This window comes from Boleophthalmus pectinirostris, unplaced genomic scaffold, assembly GCF_026225935.1.
Source record: "Boleophthalmus pectinirostris isolate CB_2022bp ecotype Guang Dong unplaced genomic scaffold, ASM2622593v1 HiC_scaffold_13, whole genome shotgun sequence".
In the NCBI taxonomy this organism is placed as follows: domain Eukaryota; kingdom Metazoa; phylum Chordata; class Actinopteri; order Gobiiformes; family Gobiidae; genus Boleophthalmus; species Boleophthalmus pectinirostris.
The window spans coordinates 9,091,902-9,109,945 of NW_026571036.1; the positions used below are offsets into that span (position 1 = coordinate 9,091,902).

Here is an 18,044-nt window from a genome sequence, read left to right on the forward strand (position 1 = left end):
AATGGTCCTCCCTCTTGGCCGTGTCTGCGTCTGGTTAACCCACTTTCTCTTAAGTGTCTCCCCCAGGAGGTGAGAGAGGAGAGGTGCGCTATATTCACCGCACATAATGTCCAACGCGATGAAACGTACAGCTCGAGGGGGGAGCAAATCAAAGCGGGAACGGCGCTCCCCCGATGGTGTAAATTGGAAATGAGAAAATGAAACAGCAGAGAGTCGATATTAAAATAGATGTACGCAATTACACACATTGTCGTTTGGTGTTTTGCCCACGTGAATATAACGAGGGTTTCAGCTTTTGATTAATGGTTAAAGTAATTAGCCGAGTGTATGGAAATGCTACCGGGAAGGACTGAAATATAGAGGCGAGATTACATCACCTTTTTTCTTCTTTACGGACTTTTTCTTTACCGCTAGTATTCCAGAGTATGGTATTAAACTTTTCAGTCTCCATAGAAACAAGCAAGAGACGCCACCAGGCCACTTTACAGGTGAGATCTGTGAAGAGGCGATCCCACTGACAATCACAATGCAGGTTTCTAAAGGTGTTTTTGAACTATAAAAACTCCCATAATCAAATAAGGGCGTCTTAGATAAGTTTAATACCATACTGTGGAACATTACAGGCAAAGCAATAGTATCTCCATGGTAGCGGACCCCCTAACCTTTAAAGGGACAGTTCGGAATTTTGGACATAGGGCCTCATTTCCTAGTTCACCAGAGTGTTGGAGACGTGTGGAGACACTTTTTTAAATATTCCATCCAGTCCTTGTATTTGCAGAGGTCGCTGGTGCTAGGCTAGTGCATGTCAATGGCCATAGTTATCCTGCCACTAAAAACAGTCTTACTCACTCCACAAAACACCAGAAGAAAATCTATTATTACACCAGACTGTCCATGTAAATGTCTATATTGACAGAATAATGTTTGAAATAAAACTAACTTTGCATCGCATGAATTGTGGCATGTTGAGGGACTATTTTCTCATATATCAATCCGCCGCTGCTGAGCTTTCTATCAGGAATTACAACTCACTGCTGCTGCTCAGACATAAATCCTTCAAATGCAAGGTTGGTTTTACTTCTAAAATTATTCTATCGACACAGACATTTACACCGACAGTCTGGTGTAATAATAGTTTTGCTTCAGGTGTTTTGTGGAGTGAGTAAGACTGTTTTTAGTGGCAGGATAACTATGGCCATTGACATGCACTAGCCTAGCACCAGCGACCTCTGCAAATACAAGGACTGGATGGAATATTTAAAAAAGTGTCTCCACACACGTCTCCAACACTCTGACCCACTCTGACTTCTAAGTTTATTTGCACTGTTGCATCAAAACCTTTTCATTTTATTTAGACTTTATCCGCACGTGCTCTTCGTAGTGTTGCGTGTCCAGTGGCTCTGGCTGTATCCCGTTCACAGCGCCACATACAGGTGGGGCATATGTATTACATCGCTTTCACTCACTGCTCCGTTATCATCTAGATGTGAATATTTATTGATCCGACACGTGTGTGGACGCAATTTTTTTTCAACCCTTAAAAAATAAAAAAATTAATCCAGGAGTGTTGTCATATGGACATAGAGACATAAAGATAGTAGACAAGTTTTTAAGTAAGTAAGTGTAAGTAAGTAAGTAATTAACATTTTATTCAAGACAGCCTCCATGGCGACAAGCAGGCGGAGTCCCTCCTCTAGGCCACATTTGAGTCAGGTTTGTGGAGATTTAAACCCGCACACGTCAAAAATGTGTCCTGAAGAATAAAATGATCAATGAAAATTTCAAGTATATGCAAAAATGTTGATACCTTCGCACAATCAAGACCCTCAAAATCAAGACAAAAATGACTAATGTATGTAAAAAGTTAAAATAGAATAACTGATTGCTCTTCAACCCCACCACAGTTCTAGCCGGCTACCGTGCTTCCGTCTTCTCCTGATTTGTCTCCGGTAGCCGTTTGTTGCCCGTTTACCTTCTCAGACTCTGCATTCTGGGCCAGTTTTGATCGAGCGGAGAATTTGGGACACAGAAGGATACACCGGTGTCTTCATGTGGAACAATGGCCTCCTGATCAAAGCTCTCGTCGGATGGAGGAGGTGAAGTCTTCTGAGCGTGTCCGACATTACGTTCTTATGAGAGAATCCTAAATCAGGTCTACATTTCACTTTTAACACTACAAAAGGACAACTCCAACTTCTTAAAATCAAACGTGGTATTCAATGAGTGTATCAAATATTTAGTCGGATTGGGAGTATGAATTATGAAAACATTAGCAGAAACATGCCTGGTGAAATGTGCTGAAAATTTTGACTCTAGGGGAGTTAATTCTTGACTTGAATTTGGAATGTGTTATATTTGATTTGAGAAGTTTTGGATTGTTTTGAGTAGTACTGGATTCAAATCTGTATTTTAATTTTTTTAATAAGGCCTCAGCGTGTTGACAGTGTTGTAAATGTCTTGGTCTCGTCTCTGACTCGAGGGCATTTGGACTCGGTCTCGTCTTGGTCTTGGTCTCAGTCTTGTCTCGGCCTCAGTGGAGCTTGGTGTCAGTTTTGTCTTGTTTTGTCGGCACTTGGTCTCGGTTTTGTCTCTGACTCGAGGTCGGACACTCGACAAGAGGGATCGTATTCCATTACAGTCGGTAAATGTGTAGAGGCTGCTAAATATCAGTGCAAAACCAGTAAGATAATGTAATTACCTCCACCAAGGAGGTTATGTTTTTGCCGGCGTTTGTCTGTTTGTTTGTTTGTTTGTCTGTTAGCAACATAACTCAAAAAGTTATGGACCGATTTTGATGAAATTTTCAGGATTTGTTGGAAATGTGAAAAGGAAGAACTGATTTCATTTTGGGGGTGATCCGGAAGAAATCCTGGATTCTGGATCACTTTGAAATTTTAATTAACATTGTGGTAAATGGGGCCAAAATTTTTGTTTCTCAATATCTGGGTTAATTATTGACCAAACCCCATGAAATTTGACTCAGGGATGGACAATGGGATCCTCTTTCATATTCCAAAGGCTGATCCGGATCTGATCCAGAAGACTGATTTTATCGCAATTTATATAAAAAATGGGGGTAGTCCTTGGTGGAGGTCTGCGCTCTCTGACTGCTTTTCTAGTTGTCAAATGATATGAACTTGCAGTGGCAGTAGCAGGAGTAGCAGTAGTAGCAGTAGTAGTAGTAGTAGTAGTAGACAGTAGTAGTAGTAGTAGTAGTAGACAGTAGTAGTAGTAGTAGTAGTAGTAGACAGTAGTAGTAGTAGTAGTAGTAGTAGTAGTAGACAGTAGTAGTAGTAGTAGTAGTAGTAGTAGTAGTAGTAGTAGTAGTAGTAGTAGTAGTAGTAGTAGTAGTAGACAGTAGTAGTAGTAGTAGTAGTACAGTAGTAGTAGTAGTAGTAGTAGTAGTAGTAGTAGTAGTAGTAGTAGTAGACAGTAGTAGTAGTAGTAGTAGTAGACAGTAGTAGTAGTAGTAGTAGTAGACAGTAGTAGTAGTAGACAGTAGTAGACAGTAGTAGTAGTAGACAGTAGTAGTAGTAAGAGCAGTAGCAGTAGCATTAGTAGTAGCAGTCGTAGCAGTAGTAGTAGTAATAGTAGTAGCAGTAGTAGCAGCAGCAGTAGTGTCAGTAGTAGTAGCAGTAGCAGTAGCAGTATCAACAGTAGTAGTAGTAGTAGTAGCAGCAGTAGTGACAGTAGTAGTAGCAGCAGTAGTAGTAGTAGTAGCAGTAGCAGCAGCAGCAGTAGTAGTAGTAGTAGTAGTAGCATAGTAGCAGTAGTGGCAGTCGCAATAGTGGCAGTGGCAGTAGTAATAGTAGCAGTAGTAGCAGCCGTAGTTGTAGTCATAGTAGTAGTATTAGTTGTAGTAGTAATACTCATAGTAGCCGTCGTATTAGTAGTCGTAGTAGTCGTAGTAGTAGTCATGGTAGTGGTAGAGCTGATAGTCGTAGTGGTAGTCATAGCAGTAGTAGTTGTAGTAGTGGTCTACAAACACAGTCCCACAAATCAGTAGTAGTAATAATAATTTAAAACAGACCACTAGCAGCAGCAAAAGTAGTAGTAGTAGTACACAGTAGTACACAGTCAGTACTTCCAGACTTCCCAAACTTGATAAACTGTATATTGTGAGCTCCCGGGCCTCCTGCTTAGTTTGTCACTGTGCGCTCTCTTGTTGCTAACATCTCATACATTATTCACCAGGATCAGTACATATCATGGTTTATTTTCTATTCCGCTTGACATCCACGCCATGCACAGAAAATGCGTACGCGTCCCTAGATTTGGACTTGAATGGAATTTTGATCTAATTAGCGCGAGGAAGACATGCGCCATTTTCATAATTTTGAGCCTTTCCCTGCGTATGTGATTCATAGCATCGCCGTTATATAAGACAGGCCTGGGAATATTTTTTTCAGTTCAATATTTAATGCTTTTAGTGATTTGTATTCCGAGCTCTGCGCAGGGACGCGGGCTTCCGTGGTGGATTTTTTTATTTTTTTTTTTATAAAGATGTTCTGAAAAGGGCATTTTAACTGACTCATTATGCAACGTATTATGATGTATAGCAGAAGTGTGTGGGACTATATTAAAACCAGACTGTAATCCTTATGCGAGTTCAAAATTGGAATTATTTACTAGATTTGACTTAGGATAGAAATGCCAATATTTCCCATACATAGACCGAACTGTGGCGCAGCTCCACAGAATGAAAAACGAGAGCCACAAATTAATTCCGCCTCTTTTTTTTCTTTTTCAACGTGATTCTGTCGTTCTCGCTCACACGTACAGAGAGAGAGATCAACAGCCACGCACATGTCACTGGGGGTACACTTATTAAACTCTTGCACTATTTGCTCTCTGGACCTGACTCTCTCTGCTCGCGGGGCGGCAACGGGACCGGAAACCGTTCCGCGCCTCAAGGGACAGGACCAAGCCCCGGAGTTTCAAAATGGCCGCCCATTCAAGTCAATGGGTTGAGCTCAAAGGCGCATGATCCCAGATTCACCTTTAGCCCAGCGAGGTATTTCCTGTCGCTGTGGGCCGACCGAGCGTGCGCAGTAGTGCTCTTTTCTCCCACGGGCACACGCGAATGCACACGAGCGCGCACACAGAACGCGGGCGCATGTATCACGTGATCGTTTTGACCAATCAGAGCGAGAGGAGCTAGAGCGGAGCCGGAGCTAACGATTATAAAGTGTCTTTTAAGATACCGGAAGGGTTTTGAGCTGAGAAAAAGTTTATGATCTAAAAATAGGTAAAAAATGGCAATAAATCCAACATTTTTTGAAAGTTGTAGGTCCCTGTCAACCGAACACGAGCAGTTTGTGATTACATTGTGCTCTATGAGAAAAATCTTGTCTCGGCCCATGGGACTTTTTCCGCTGAAGTTCCAGTGAGTGTCACTACACCAACTGGAGGCAACTACAAGCAGCAACACCCTGTCCAGTTATTTTAATAGATCCATGGACAGGACCCCAAGCCCGCGGTGCAATCAGGAGACGGCTGCACTTAGCCCTGCGGGGCAGGTACCCGACCTGGTACAGGATACGGGCAAATAGTTGCTGAACTTTGCTTAACGGGTGGGTATGTGGACGGGTAGTGATTACACACAAGACTATATCAGGACTAAACCAGGACTTCACCAGGACTAATCTTGGACTTAAGAGAGGGAGAGAACCCCGAGCGAGAGAGAAAGCGCGATCAGGCGACGCTGCACTTACCTCAGTGCACACGGGAATCTGCTCTGGTCCTTTCGCCTGCGGTCACCCGATGGTCTACGTGGGCGCATCTCCGAGCTAGTCCCGACAATGAGTCCTGGTTCAGTTCTGGTTTCGTCCTGGTTCAGCCCTGGTTTAGGCCTCCTGGTTCTGTCCTGGAATCAGCCCTGGGTTAGTCCTGGTTTAGTCCTGGTTTAGTCCTGGTTCAGTCCGTGGCGTGTGCGGTGCGTTAAGTACAGGACACACTTGGATCAATAGAGTCAAATTTTATTTTTTGGAAATAGAAAATAAATTCTAATAAATGATACTTAAAACCATAGTATCGAAATCGGTAATGGAATTGAAAAAGCTGGATCGGTGCATTCCTAATATTGACAAGAAATGTAATTTAGTTTAAGTCTTAAGTCTCTAACCATTCCTTTCATTCATTTATATTTATCTTTTATTAGTTTTAGTCCTAGTTAGAGTTAAAGAAAATGTAATTGTACGCACTTAATCATCATTATTATTAGTTTTTATTTTGTTTTGAGCAGCAAAAATCTGACATTTATGAAAACAAAATGAACACTGGGTTTCATGTGCCTTAAATCCCAATATTTAGTTTTGACTGACCTGCTTCCTAAAGAATAGAACTGATACTTTTCTATATAAATTACGATATTTAAACCTTAAATGTGCCATTCAATCCCTTCTTGTGCGTAACCTTTTGTAATCGGATCAGGAACACGTAGCTGGAAGATTAGTCTAGTTTAAATTCGAGCTACATGGGAGTAACTGGGTAAAACAACTTGCACTTTTTGGGGGAATCTTACCCACAACCTTAGTGCTTGCTTACAGTGTCTTTTTTTTTGAGTCCATTGTGCAGAGTCAATATAAAAACCCTGGCTTTGTTTTGGTTAGGGTGCATTATCCCAGCAACAAAGAGCGTGGATTTCAGGAGCCGGTGTGATCTAAAGTGTGCCAGCGCCTCCCTTCTGCTGGGATGAGATTAGCAAAGGTTCTCTATGCTTTTATTTTGTTTTTTTGTTTTGCTTTGTCTTGTTTTGTGGTTTTTTTTAACGTTGTTTTTCCTTGTGAATTTGAAAACCGTGAAATTGAACACATTTGTTTCGCAAACCTTTTGTACGGAAGCGGAGAATTTTAAAAACGCTCGTTGCTTGATTCGTTTGCTGCGAGTGTTTAAGGAGAGACACTGGTGAATAGGAAAAACTCTTGAATTTAGAGATATCACTTTGAAACTTCGGTAACACTTTATAATAACTACACCTTATTTAGCCTTAATAAAGCATGAACAAAGACTTAAATAATAATGATTCATGCTTAGTAACTACTTAATTACTACCTGAATTAGCACTTAACTTGCACTTAATTCGCCTGTGCTGTAAATAGTTACTCATAAGTATTTCTTACTTAATTACTCATGAACTAACCATTTGTGTGTGCATTTGTAAATGTATATTTAAGTACAAATTTGAGCATTTATTAATGATTAGTAAGCCATGAGAGAATGATTTACTAGTAATGCATTATTGTTTCTCTGGAATTTGACCAACCTTAACAAATGCTTAATAAAGCATGATTAGTCTTCACTTTAGAAAAGCTCTCAGAAAGACTTAACTAACAGATAACAGCTGCCTGAATGATCATTGCATTGTATTATTAGTAAATCATTCTCTCATAACTTACTAATCATTAATAAATGCTCAAATATGTACTTAAATATGCATTTGTAAACATGTAAATGGTTAGTTCATGAGTAATTAAGAAGTATTGAGTAACTATTTACAGCACAGGCAAATTAAGTGCAAGTTAAGTGCTAATTCAGGTAGTAATTAAGTAGTTACTAAGCCTGAATCATTATTAATTAAGTCTTTGTTCATGCTTTATTAAGGCTAAATAAGGTATAGTTATTAAAAAGTGTTACCGAAACTTCTTCTGTAGTTTGCTCACATAAATATAAGAAAAAAACGCATTACAAGTTTTTCATCATGTATTGTTTTCACATATAAAAATAAGGCATTTTATGTGAAAAAACAGACAAAACTTGACCATTTTTGGGACAATCAAAACAGAAACATGAAAAGCGCCAGGTTTAAATTTCTTGCTTGTTTTTGTGGACAGATTAGATACTAAAAAACATACAGAAGGAAATTTGGATATCTCATTTAGTATTTGCGTAAACTAGACCTGACTAAGAATTTGCCTTAAAAAGTCAAATTTCAATTCAAATTTCCTCTCATTTTTCTCATCGGTAGAAGACCCAGGACACGCCGAGGGGACTATGTCTCTTGGCTGGCCTTGGGGATCTCTCAGAGGAGCTGGAGGAAGTGTCTGGGGTGAAGGAAGTCTGGCAGTCCCTGTTTAGACTGCTGCTCCCTCGACCTGACCCTGGATAAGCGAAAGAAAATGGATAAATGGATAAATCAGACCTGGAATTACATATATATATAAAAAAAAAGTCCTTCTGTATGTTTTTTTTTTTTAATCTTGTTAAGTACAGGATTATAAAGTTTGATGTTTGTAAGAGCTTTTTTAAGGGCTGATCCTTATGTCTCCTATTAGGGGAAATGCATTTTGAGAAAACACCTGTTAAAATTACGATGTCCCATATAATTCTATGGAGGCAGGCTGATCAAATTCAGTATTAAAACATCTTTCAGTGCAGTTGTTTCCACGTGAAAAGTTCTATGTTAAGAGACCAAACTCACCAAAAAAATCGGCTTGATGACGGCCATAGCAGCGTCCTCCCAGTGCCCGGCTCTGCCCCCTCGGCGCTGCTCGGCCTTGGGTGGAGTTGACAGCTCGGCCTCCCAGCAAGGACGAGGAATGGGGCTTTGGGTCGCACAGGGAGGGCAACAGTGGAGACCTGGAGACTTCTGGATGAATTATGAAATACAATTTTGGCCTTCTGAGGACTTGGCATAACCTAGTGGTATATCGAGGCACGCATAGTAATGGTGAATAATGCGCTGTTTTATTTATTGCCGGTATTGTTTGTGGGCATGTCAAACACACAATGGCCTTGGAAAACTGGTCACCCGAACCAATCTGAGCAAGTTTAAAGAACATATATTATGCATTCTTGTAGCATGAATTAACCTTGTACAGAACGATGGACTTTTGTGATAATTGTTAATTCACAAACTCTAGTAGCGTTCATCCTGGTGCACCAATCACGTTACAGCATTGAGGTTTGTGCAGAAGCCAAAGTTGAAGCCCCCAAACGAACCAAAATAAACATGGTGATACTTCAGTCTATTTTATTGTCTTTGTCTGTGCTTTTCCCTCAACTGAATTTAACCAAAGTTAGATTTTTCGACTTGTTCCGCTGTTGTGATGCTTCCACCACATTCAAATAAAGAAATAAATTTGATCCGCAATATGGTGTGAGGCAGGTTTGGCTTTAATTGCCTTTTAAACATTGCTTTTGGTCACCTCGGGATTGGATTTCACATTTTCTAACTCAAATATCTGCATTTGGTAAATATATTTGATAAACTACACCTCTGCCTCTAATGTAGCCGTAAGCGTTCGGCTGTTTGTTTGTGCAGTGAAGATTTATGGATTTTAAAAATGCACAGGAGAAGTCTGGAGTTTAATCTGTGACACAACAATCCAGGTGAAATACAAACAGTGGCTTTTTGACTGCTCACTAAAGATGAATTGCCTTATGGGATCAATAAAGTTTTCTGAATCTGAATCTGAATCTGAGATAAGCGTGAATGAAGCAAAGTGCAACTCTGGTATATTTTTGAACAGTCTTGGACTTAAAGAAAAGTCAATTTTCCATGACTTTTGGATCAATAAAGTTTGTCTAAGTCTAAGGCTACGTTCACACTGCAGCCTGAAGTGACCCAAATCCGATTTTTTGGCCCCTGTGTGACCTGTATCTGATCTTTTAATGACGATTTTTTCAAATGCGACCCAGACCACTTGGATATGTGCTCCTGAAACCGATACATATCTGATCTTTTGACATGCGACTTCAGTCTGAACGGCCAAAGTGCATTCATCCGACCTACACGTTATCAACAAGCCACAAATGTACACAAACTTTCTTTTCGTCATACAAAAATTGATAATGAACTCCGTGTCACTGAAGCGAAGCACATCACTGTCCCACCACTCTTGGCTACGTTTCCACATCCACACATTCTTTTCAATGGACTGCCCCACAAAACGCCACGGCCAAAAACCTCGTCCTTCTCCTTCTCAATCTCCTCCTTACAACAAATAAGTTGTTCATGTTCTGGCTCCGGTACGAGAGGAACTTTAAAATCGCCAGGTGCTCAATGCTCGTATCAGTGTTTGGCCAACTTCCGTAAACACAGAGCACGCTCGCTGCGGTTGACGTTGTCGTGTTTCCAGTGCGCATGCGGGACACTTTTGGGCCGTTTAATGTTCACACTGGAGACACATACAAGTCGCATTTAATTGGAAATGTGAACGACCTCGCAAAAACATCGGATTTCACAAAAAAAAATCCGAACTGAGCATTAAGCCCTGCAGTCTGAATGTAGCCTAAGACATGTCCCCTTTAAATTTGATACAAACCCTAAAAAGAAAATCATGTTGTTGCCAATTTAAAAATGATTGTAATAAATATTTGTTTGGCACAGAGCAGGATTTAGTGTTACAGTATAGAGTATACAGTTGTATATATGTCTTTGTCCTCCAAAAAGACTCCTTAGGTGATTGCTAAAGGGCACAAGGGCGACAGCTTATAGCCCCAATAAAATATCTTGAGACTTTGCTTATTGTAAGTCGTGTCATTGCCACTTTCCAAAGCTCCCTGGGCTCATTGTTTTGTTCTGTACAAAATAAGGCACTTTTATAAACAGCAGTAGTAAACGCCGCCTTATGTTGTAAAGATGGAACAGTGTTGTTTTCTCTATGGAGCATTCACTTTAGAATTGTGTGTCGTTTTGTTAGTGGAAAGGACGGTCTATATATCTATCCTTGAATTGTGTTTGGTACACATACAGTATTTGGTATAGTAACATGTTGTTATCTGGCTTCAGTGCACTGGGCGTGTTTTGTTGGACGTGTCTGTATGTTTGCACAATCATCAGTAAAATATAATTAGATATTAACCCGGATCCATTTTCCTAATTATATTTACAGAACTGAATTGTCTATTTGTGAACTTATACACTACAATTGAAGCAGGGCCAGTTCTAGGCATTTAGCAGATTTTTGGTTGTGGCCCCCTGATGGATTTGCCTGATTCATCAGCCGGTTTCACTTCGTAGAAATCGTCTGACCTCACAGAATGACATTTCGTTCGCTCGACGGTAGGCGGGTACTTTTTTTATTTAACCAATCGCTGCTATTTGGTTGCGATGTATGTAATGCGCCGCTAAAGGGGCTAACTGGTATATGAAGCTTTTCCCAAATCCCGTAGGAAGAAGGGCAATAACGTCTTTCCCCTTGATAAAATTCACCAAACATTCTCTTTGTTCTGGCTTTAAATCCTCGATCTTGGGAATCGTTGACAACACAGAATGTATGGCTCTTCACTGATTGGTTGGTGCCAAAACTCGCACTTCCGGGGTTTTTGCGAACCATCTAGTGTGTTTTGATTCCTGACCTAGTCGCTGGAGAGAAATGAATTTGAGAGAAGGCACTAGGTGGCACTAGCCTGGCTACTAATGGATACCAGTGGTGGAAGAAGTACTTAATTTTGTTACTGAAGTAAAAGTAGAGTTACCACAGCAAAACAATAAATAAATAAAGTAAAAGTATCTACATAAATCCTTGTACAGTGATCCCTTGTTTATCGCAGGGTTTACGTTCTAAAAATCCACAAAGTCGTCAGCTTTATTTTTTACAATTATTATATCTGTTTTAAATCTGTAAAACCCCTCACCACACACTTTATACACTTTTCTCAGACAGGACAGTTACAACCTTTTTTGCATCCTTTTTAAAACTTATCGCTGCTGTTGTCCTTTTGTTATTTTCCTCCTTCTTTATGTAACGAACCGAAGATTACTTTATTATGTAATGGCGCTTACAGCTGTTTAACTTCTATCTTCCTTCAGCATGTCCAGAAGTCCAACTTTTTGTGCGATGGTTTGCGTTTTCCTCTGCCTTTTGGGTGCGACCGCAGGAAATTTTTTTTGGTGCAGAATGTTTTGTTTTTGTACATTGTGAGTTTTGTCGGGGAGAAAACTTGCAAACATACAGCACTTCGGAATCACACTGCTAGAGATCAAACATTTATGTAAATTTGGCAGACTGAATGCATTCTGGACTGTGGAGGAGATTAATTAGCCAATCCCTTAGCCAATCAGGACGCAGGGGGAGGAAAAAAAATCTGCGAAAGGTTGTTATAGTGAGGGACGACTGTACTTTTTACTCTTAAAGGCAGATTTTGACACTTATAAGGCTTTAAGTGTAGCGATGTTGATACATTTTTGTGGGAAATTTTGTTAAACTGAAAGAGTAGTGGAGTAGAAAGTACAGACACCTCTGAAATCTGTAATTAAGAAAATTTGAGATTCTTATTTTTTATCATTTTAGTGTATGATCACAGCAAATATCAGAAATATTTGTAAAACCCAAAAAGCTAAAACCTTCCCTTTCTCTTTTGGTCTCCAGGAGAAGCTCATGACAAGGACGTCCAGGTGGTAGAGCTGCCCATCGTGGACAGTCTCCACCCGCGCCCTCCCTACCTGCCCCTGGCCATCCCCGAGGACCTGGCCCCTCGGCTCCAGAGGCTCCACGGCGACCCCTCCGTCTGGTGGGTCTCGCAGTTCGTCAAGTACCTGGTCCGACCCCAAGCCTGGCTCGAGAAGGAGATCCAGCAGACCACGGCCAAACTGGGCTTCAAGCATCCCGTCATCGGGTGAGTGGTCCTGGGTAGAACGTCGCACCTCTGCCTCACCGCACCATCAGGGTCTAGCCTAAAGGTTTTTAGCTTTTGAGGTTGTGATCTTACTGATTCCCATTTGAGTTCCGGTTTAGTCATAGGTAGAGTTTGACTTTTGCGCTAGGAGGAGCAAATATTTCAGTGTCAGGGCACCAGATTCAAGATTTAAAGTGCGTATTATAAGGAAACGCCTTGTCCTGTACAAAGAAATGATCACTTTACTGTCCACACCATTGTGCATTTTAACTTTTCTGTAATATTACACAGAATAGTTAAAATGCTATTACACATACAACAGTACAGTCTCATAATATTTGAACTTTAATATTGAATGCATAGACCGTCGGGTGTACGCAGACGCATCATCAGGTGACCGCGAGCGAAAGGACCAGCGCAGGGCTAAGTGCAACCGTTGCCCGATTGCGCTTTGTGGACACCCTGCTCCATGGGCTTGGGATTCTCCCTCTCTCAAGTCAAAGATTAGTCCTGGTTTAGACCTAGTTTAGACCTGGTTCAGTACTATATTGGTCCTGGTTCAGTCCTGGTTTAGTCCTGGTTCAGACTAGGATTTGTATTTATTTCATACAATCTTTTAGATTTATTGATGTTAAAGGTAAATATTTGTATTGGCCATATTATCAATGTCATATAATCAATATCGTGACATATTTCTGTCGGGGGGGCAGTGCTCCACCTGACCCCCTGCAATTAGTCTTAATTTTTTGTTTATACAGTTTTACTTAATAACTGGTTTAGTTCTGCTTTTATCCAGGTTCTGTTTCAGACTGGTTTCAATATAGTCCAAGTCCATGTTTCACGTATTGAACTTTTTTGCCCCACCCACTTTTAATGTAAATGTGACTAAACCTCACTTTCTGGGTGATGGCGCTACCAGATAAACAAGAATCCTTTTCATTTCAAAGGAGAATGTGAGAAAATGTATATTCAGTGTTTATGAACTTATTTACTGTGGAGATCGGCAGCCCTGTGTGAAATAATACCACCTCCATAATAACACAAGTTCCACAATAAGATGAATAAACCTGGTTCACTTTTGGTTTAAGCCGTATTTAGGTTAGTTTAGATATAGACTCTAAATAGATAGATGTTAAGACAGTAAGACAGAAGGACGTTCAGAATTGTATATTCTGGCCTGATTTTATCTAGATCCAGGTAAATGCTTTTTTAGACCTATGTTAGACCTGGTTTAGTCCTGGTTCAGTCCAGGTTGACTTCATCTAAACCTAATTATGACTACTAAATTTAACTATTCAGACTTGTTAAATCCATTTTAAATGAGCTGATCTGGCCCCCGCTGGTTAAGTTTTTTCTATGATATGTACGCTGAAGATTTCACTTGAGCAGCAATGGCCTTGTGTTTCTACAGAAAGTGCTTCACATTTATATGAAAAATAAGAGAAAACATCTCAAATAAAACTGTGGAGGTTATTATGGGTTCGTTGAAGTGTTTTGTGTACAGGTTGAACAAATTGCTGTGTGTTGTACTGTTACTTTTACATTTTTTTCTTCTCAACAAGAGGGTGCTCGGTACAGTCCATTCAATAATCAATTGTTTGCATGCTCTTGTTAGTCAAGGTTGTGCACTTTCCCCACATAAACTTGTTGATTGTCTGACTTACCGTTTATTTAAAAGCTGACTGAATCCACAAAGGGAAGAATGAAATTGTAGAGTAACTTAAATATCTGGGAAAAGATCGGAAATGTGGATGCAGGTTTAATTTCTTACCCATTTGCATTTCCATTACATCTTCCATCTTCATCTCAGGAATACAGTAATGAGCTTGGAATTTCCTCTCCCCATCTTTTTATAAACCAGATGCCATGTCTGAAGACCTTTTTGCTGAGAGTGATTAAGTAATGGCCTATAATCTTCCACGATGCAAACTTCCGTAAGCGTCCTATTGATGTTTCCATGGCATCGCTCTTAACTCCGAGCGCTATTAAACGTATGGAAAATGTGAAGTGTACCCATTAAAATCCCATTGAGTAAATAAGGAAAGCTCTTTCTATTTACAAAGTTTAATGCTAAGCTTCTGTGTTTAGCACATGATTGATTAAATTGTTTTCAAACAGTCGTACAGAATAATATATTTGTATGATTTAGTCTCTTCTGTCTTTGTAATTGCGCCTAAATGTCTATATACAATGAGTGCATTTTGTACGAGGACTTTCACGCGTTGGATTTTGTGCCATTGTTTGAGAAAATTATACTCTTGTTGGAGATATGAAATGTTAAATGGCTTTTTAAATGGTTGTCATTTTAGCTGCAATCAACTAGGGAGATAATTGAGTCTAATAGAAAGGGTCTGGCTGGCCTAATATTCTTGTTCCATATCTGTACGGCCTTTGTAAAAGTCTTACCCAGAAGTTAGTCCTAAAGTAGTTTGAGGTTAGCGGTTGTAGTGCCGAATTTTGAGCCAAGATCCATATTTGGAAGTTTGAAGTATCAAAGCAAACAAAGAGCCAATCCTGAGCGAGGTTGTTGAAGGTAACGTCCCTTCCTGCTCATTGGCGATCTTGGGGAAAGAAGCTGATTTCTCTGGTATTTATGTTCATACCTTGATTCATGGACAAAATAGTAAAATAAAAACATCAGGATCATGTAGAGTGGGTTAATACGAACATTTTAAGACCAAAATGACACTTCTGACACGTTCAGTAGAAAGTGAGTTGGAGCGGAATTGATTAGTGGTCAAAATATCGATATATCGTATTGTTTAATGTGATGATACAGTATCGATATCGTGGGCTGCTGTATCAATATATCGCCAAGAGTATTTTTGGTATATTTTACTTAATTATTTCATTACAGAACTACAGTTTTGTTGCTACTGTTGTTACTTTTTGAGTAATGAGATTTTTTATAAGAAAGGAGGGAAAAGTAACGGAGGGAAAATTGTGCAAGCAAGTAGAAGGTGCATGATTTTGCATAATTTGTCAGCTTTTTTCTTCCAAATACTTTAATATTACTTCAAAATGAAAGGTAAATATTTCTATAAAATATGTCAGTCCTTCCAAGCAAATTTTTATCATTTTAAATGATTTAGCCTTTATTTTTTCATTGAACCGTATCGAATCGTTTTGAAATATATCGTATCGAACCTAAAGCTCACTGTATTGAGATATGTATCGTATTGTGGTCTATGTATCGACGTATGTATCGCATCACCAACTTCTTAATGAAACCCAGCCCTGGTCATAGTGGTGTACCAAAAAAAAAAAAAGAAACCACATGGAAGGAAGGAGTAAACATGAGGGACACTTCAGGAGCAGACATCAGATAAAAGAATCAGACTTCCTTGGTCTCAGTGAGGAGTTTATATCCTCTCTCCTCACTGTATCTCCTCTGTGGGCGGGACTTCCTCACCCACTTCCTGCAGAATCAAGGAGAGGAATTAGGTCATGTTCCGACTGCAGCCTGAAGTGACCCAAATCAGATTTTTTTCGCCCCTATGCGACCTGTATCTGATCTTTTAATGACAGTCTGAACGACACAGATGACAGAGCAAGGCCACTTGGATATGTGCTCCTAAAACCGATACATATCCGATCTTTTGACGTGCGACTTCAGTGTGAACGGGCAGGTCACATTCATCCCACCTACACGTCAGGCTCAGAGTCTCATCAACGGAGGGAAAGCGAGGTTAGTGAGTTTATGAATATTTGGAGGGATCGCTGTATTCATGCCAAGTTGGAGGGGTCTTACTGGAACCGGGCGGTTTTTGAAATGATTGCCAAAGAAATGTTTGAGCGCGGCTACAGGCGATCCTGGCTCCACTGTCGATGAAAAATAAAGATCCTGCGAGCCAAATACAAGGAGGCTAAAGACTCAAACGAACGAATCAGCCGTGGACGTGTAACCTGTCCATTTTTACGAAGAACCGGACCATATTTTGCGAGACAAGCCCAGCGTTTAGGCGACTTCCGTAAACACTGAGCTCGTTTGCTGCGTTTGACGTCGTAGTTTCCTCCAATGCTCATGCGGGACACTTTTGGGGCGTTTAAAGTTCACACTGGAGATCACATACAAGTCGCATTTAATTGGAAATGTGAACAACCTTGAAAAAAAAAAATCCAAATTGAGTATTAAGCCCTTTAGTCTGAACATAGAAATAAGACGTTGGCTCTATCTCCACAATCACCTCCTTGGACTCTGAGTAACTCGTCTTCCATCTCTTGTTGCCCAAACTCTCCTAGGACGTCGTGTTTTGCCTGATTGAGTTTCTGTTGACATGTGGTTGGACTTCACAGTAGGCTTTGATTTGCGATGCTTTGTCTCGTCCCCGGGGAGGTGAAGCTCGAGGCTGTGGCCGTGTGATGCTTAATTGAAAATTGCTCATTAGCGCACTTAGCTCTCGTAAGGCTCGCTCATTGGGGAATCTCGGCTTTCAGAAGATGCTTAAGATTCAAAGAAAGTGTGCTTGACAGTTGTTTTAATCATTTCACTGTTAATTTGAATGTTTGCTTAAAGGAACCAGATGTAAGATGTTAAAGTCCATAAACATGATCTATCTGTGTGCAGCTTTCACTCTGAGAAATGCTGACGCTAATTTGTTCTTAATTACAAAGCCTTTTATAGTTTTGGTTCAGTTGGAGTGTGCTAGTTCAGCCTCTGCTTATATCGCGCTCTTCACTGCAAAAAACTATATCTAGGTAAGGTAAAATCGCTTAAATTAAGAACATTTTAATTTATTTGAGTAGATTCAACTTGACAAGTAACATTATCTACCAGTGGAATAAGTGTGTTTTTCTTAATTCAAGCAACATTTGATTTAGTTTCTTATTGTAAGTGCAAAGAATTGTTGTTTTTCTTAACTTAAGCTACCTTTACACTGTAACGAATCACAGTATCACCGTATCGGAAATGATTTGAGTCCAGACACGTCGTTTCTGTGTCTGTAAACGATAACTTAAAAAAACGTGGCTAATTTGTATAAACTAAGCGCTCACAAAACAGCTCGCTCCTTGTTTCCTGACGCGACTCAACTTCTGTCGGACTAAAGGACACGACTCAAGTCCAGTGAAGAGCTTGAAATGATACAAAGGTAAGAACTGAACAGCCAGAGGTTATAAAAAGATAAAAGATACAAAACACAAGTCCAAGCTCTGCCAAAACTACCTCAGGAAAAAAGAACAAGATGTTAAACTTGAAAACATGGAGTGTCCAGCACAGTGTCCAGACTTAAACCCCATCGAGCTGGTTTGGGATGAACTGGACAGAAGAGTGAAAGACAAACAACCTACAAGTGCCACACATTTATGGGAACTTCTGCAACAGACTTGGTAAGAACTTTCTGAAGAATATTTGATTTCTATTGTAAAAAGAACGAGCTAAGAGTGTGTTCAGCTGTTATATCTGCCAAAGATGGACACTTTCATGAATCAAAAGTTTAGAATACATTTTGGTCAACAGTAAAAAATAAAAAAACGGAAAAAGT

General features: G+C 40.0%; 1 protein-coding gene across 2 annotated transcripts in view; it reads left to right on the forward strand.

The window, feature by feature from the left end:
• Positions 1 to 18,044, forward strand: part of fut8b (fucosyltransferase 8b (alpha (1,6) fucosyltransferase)) — a 451,073-nt gene that overhangs the window by 373,563 nt on the left and 59,466 nt on the right. For both annotated transcript variants that reach the window (XM_020929335.2, XM_055149122.1), the window contains one exon: positions 12,315 to 12,561. In XM_020929335.2, coding sequence (XP_020784994.1) covers positions 12,315 to 12,561 — 247 coding nt within the window. The remainder of the gene's footprint in view (positions 1 to 12,314; positions 12,562 to 18,044) is intronic.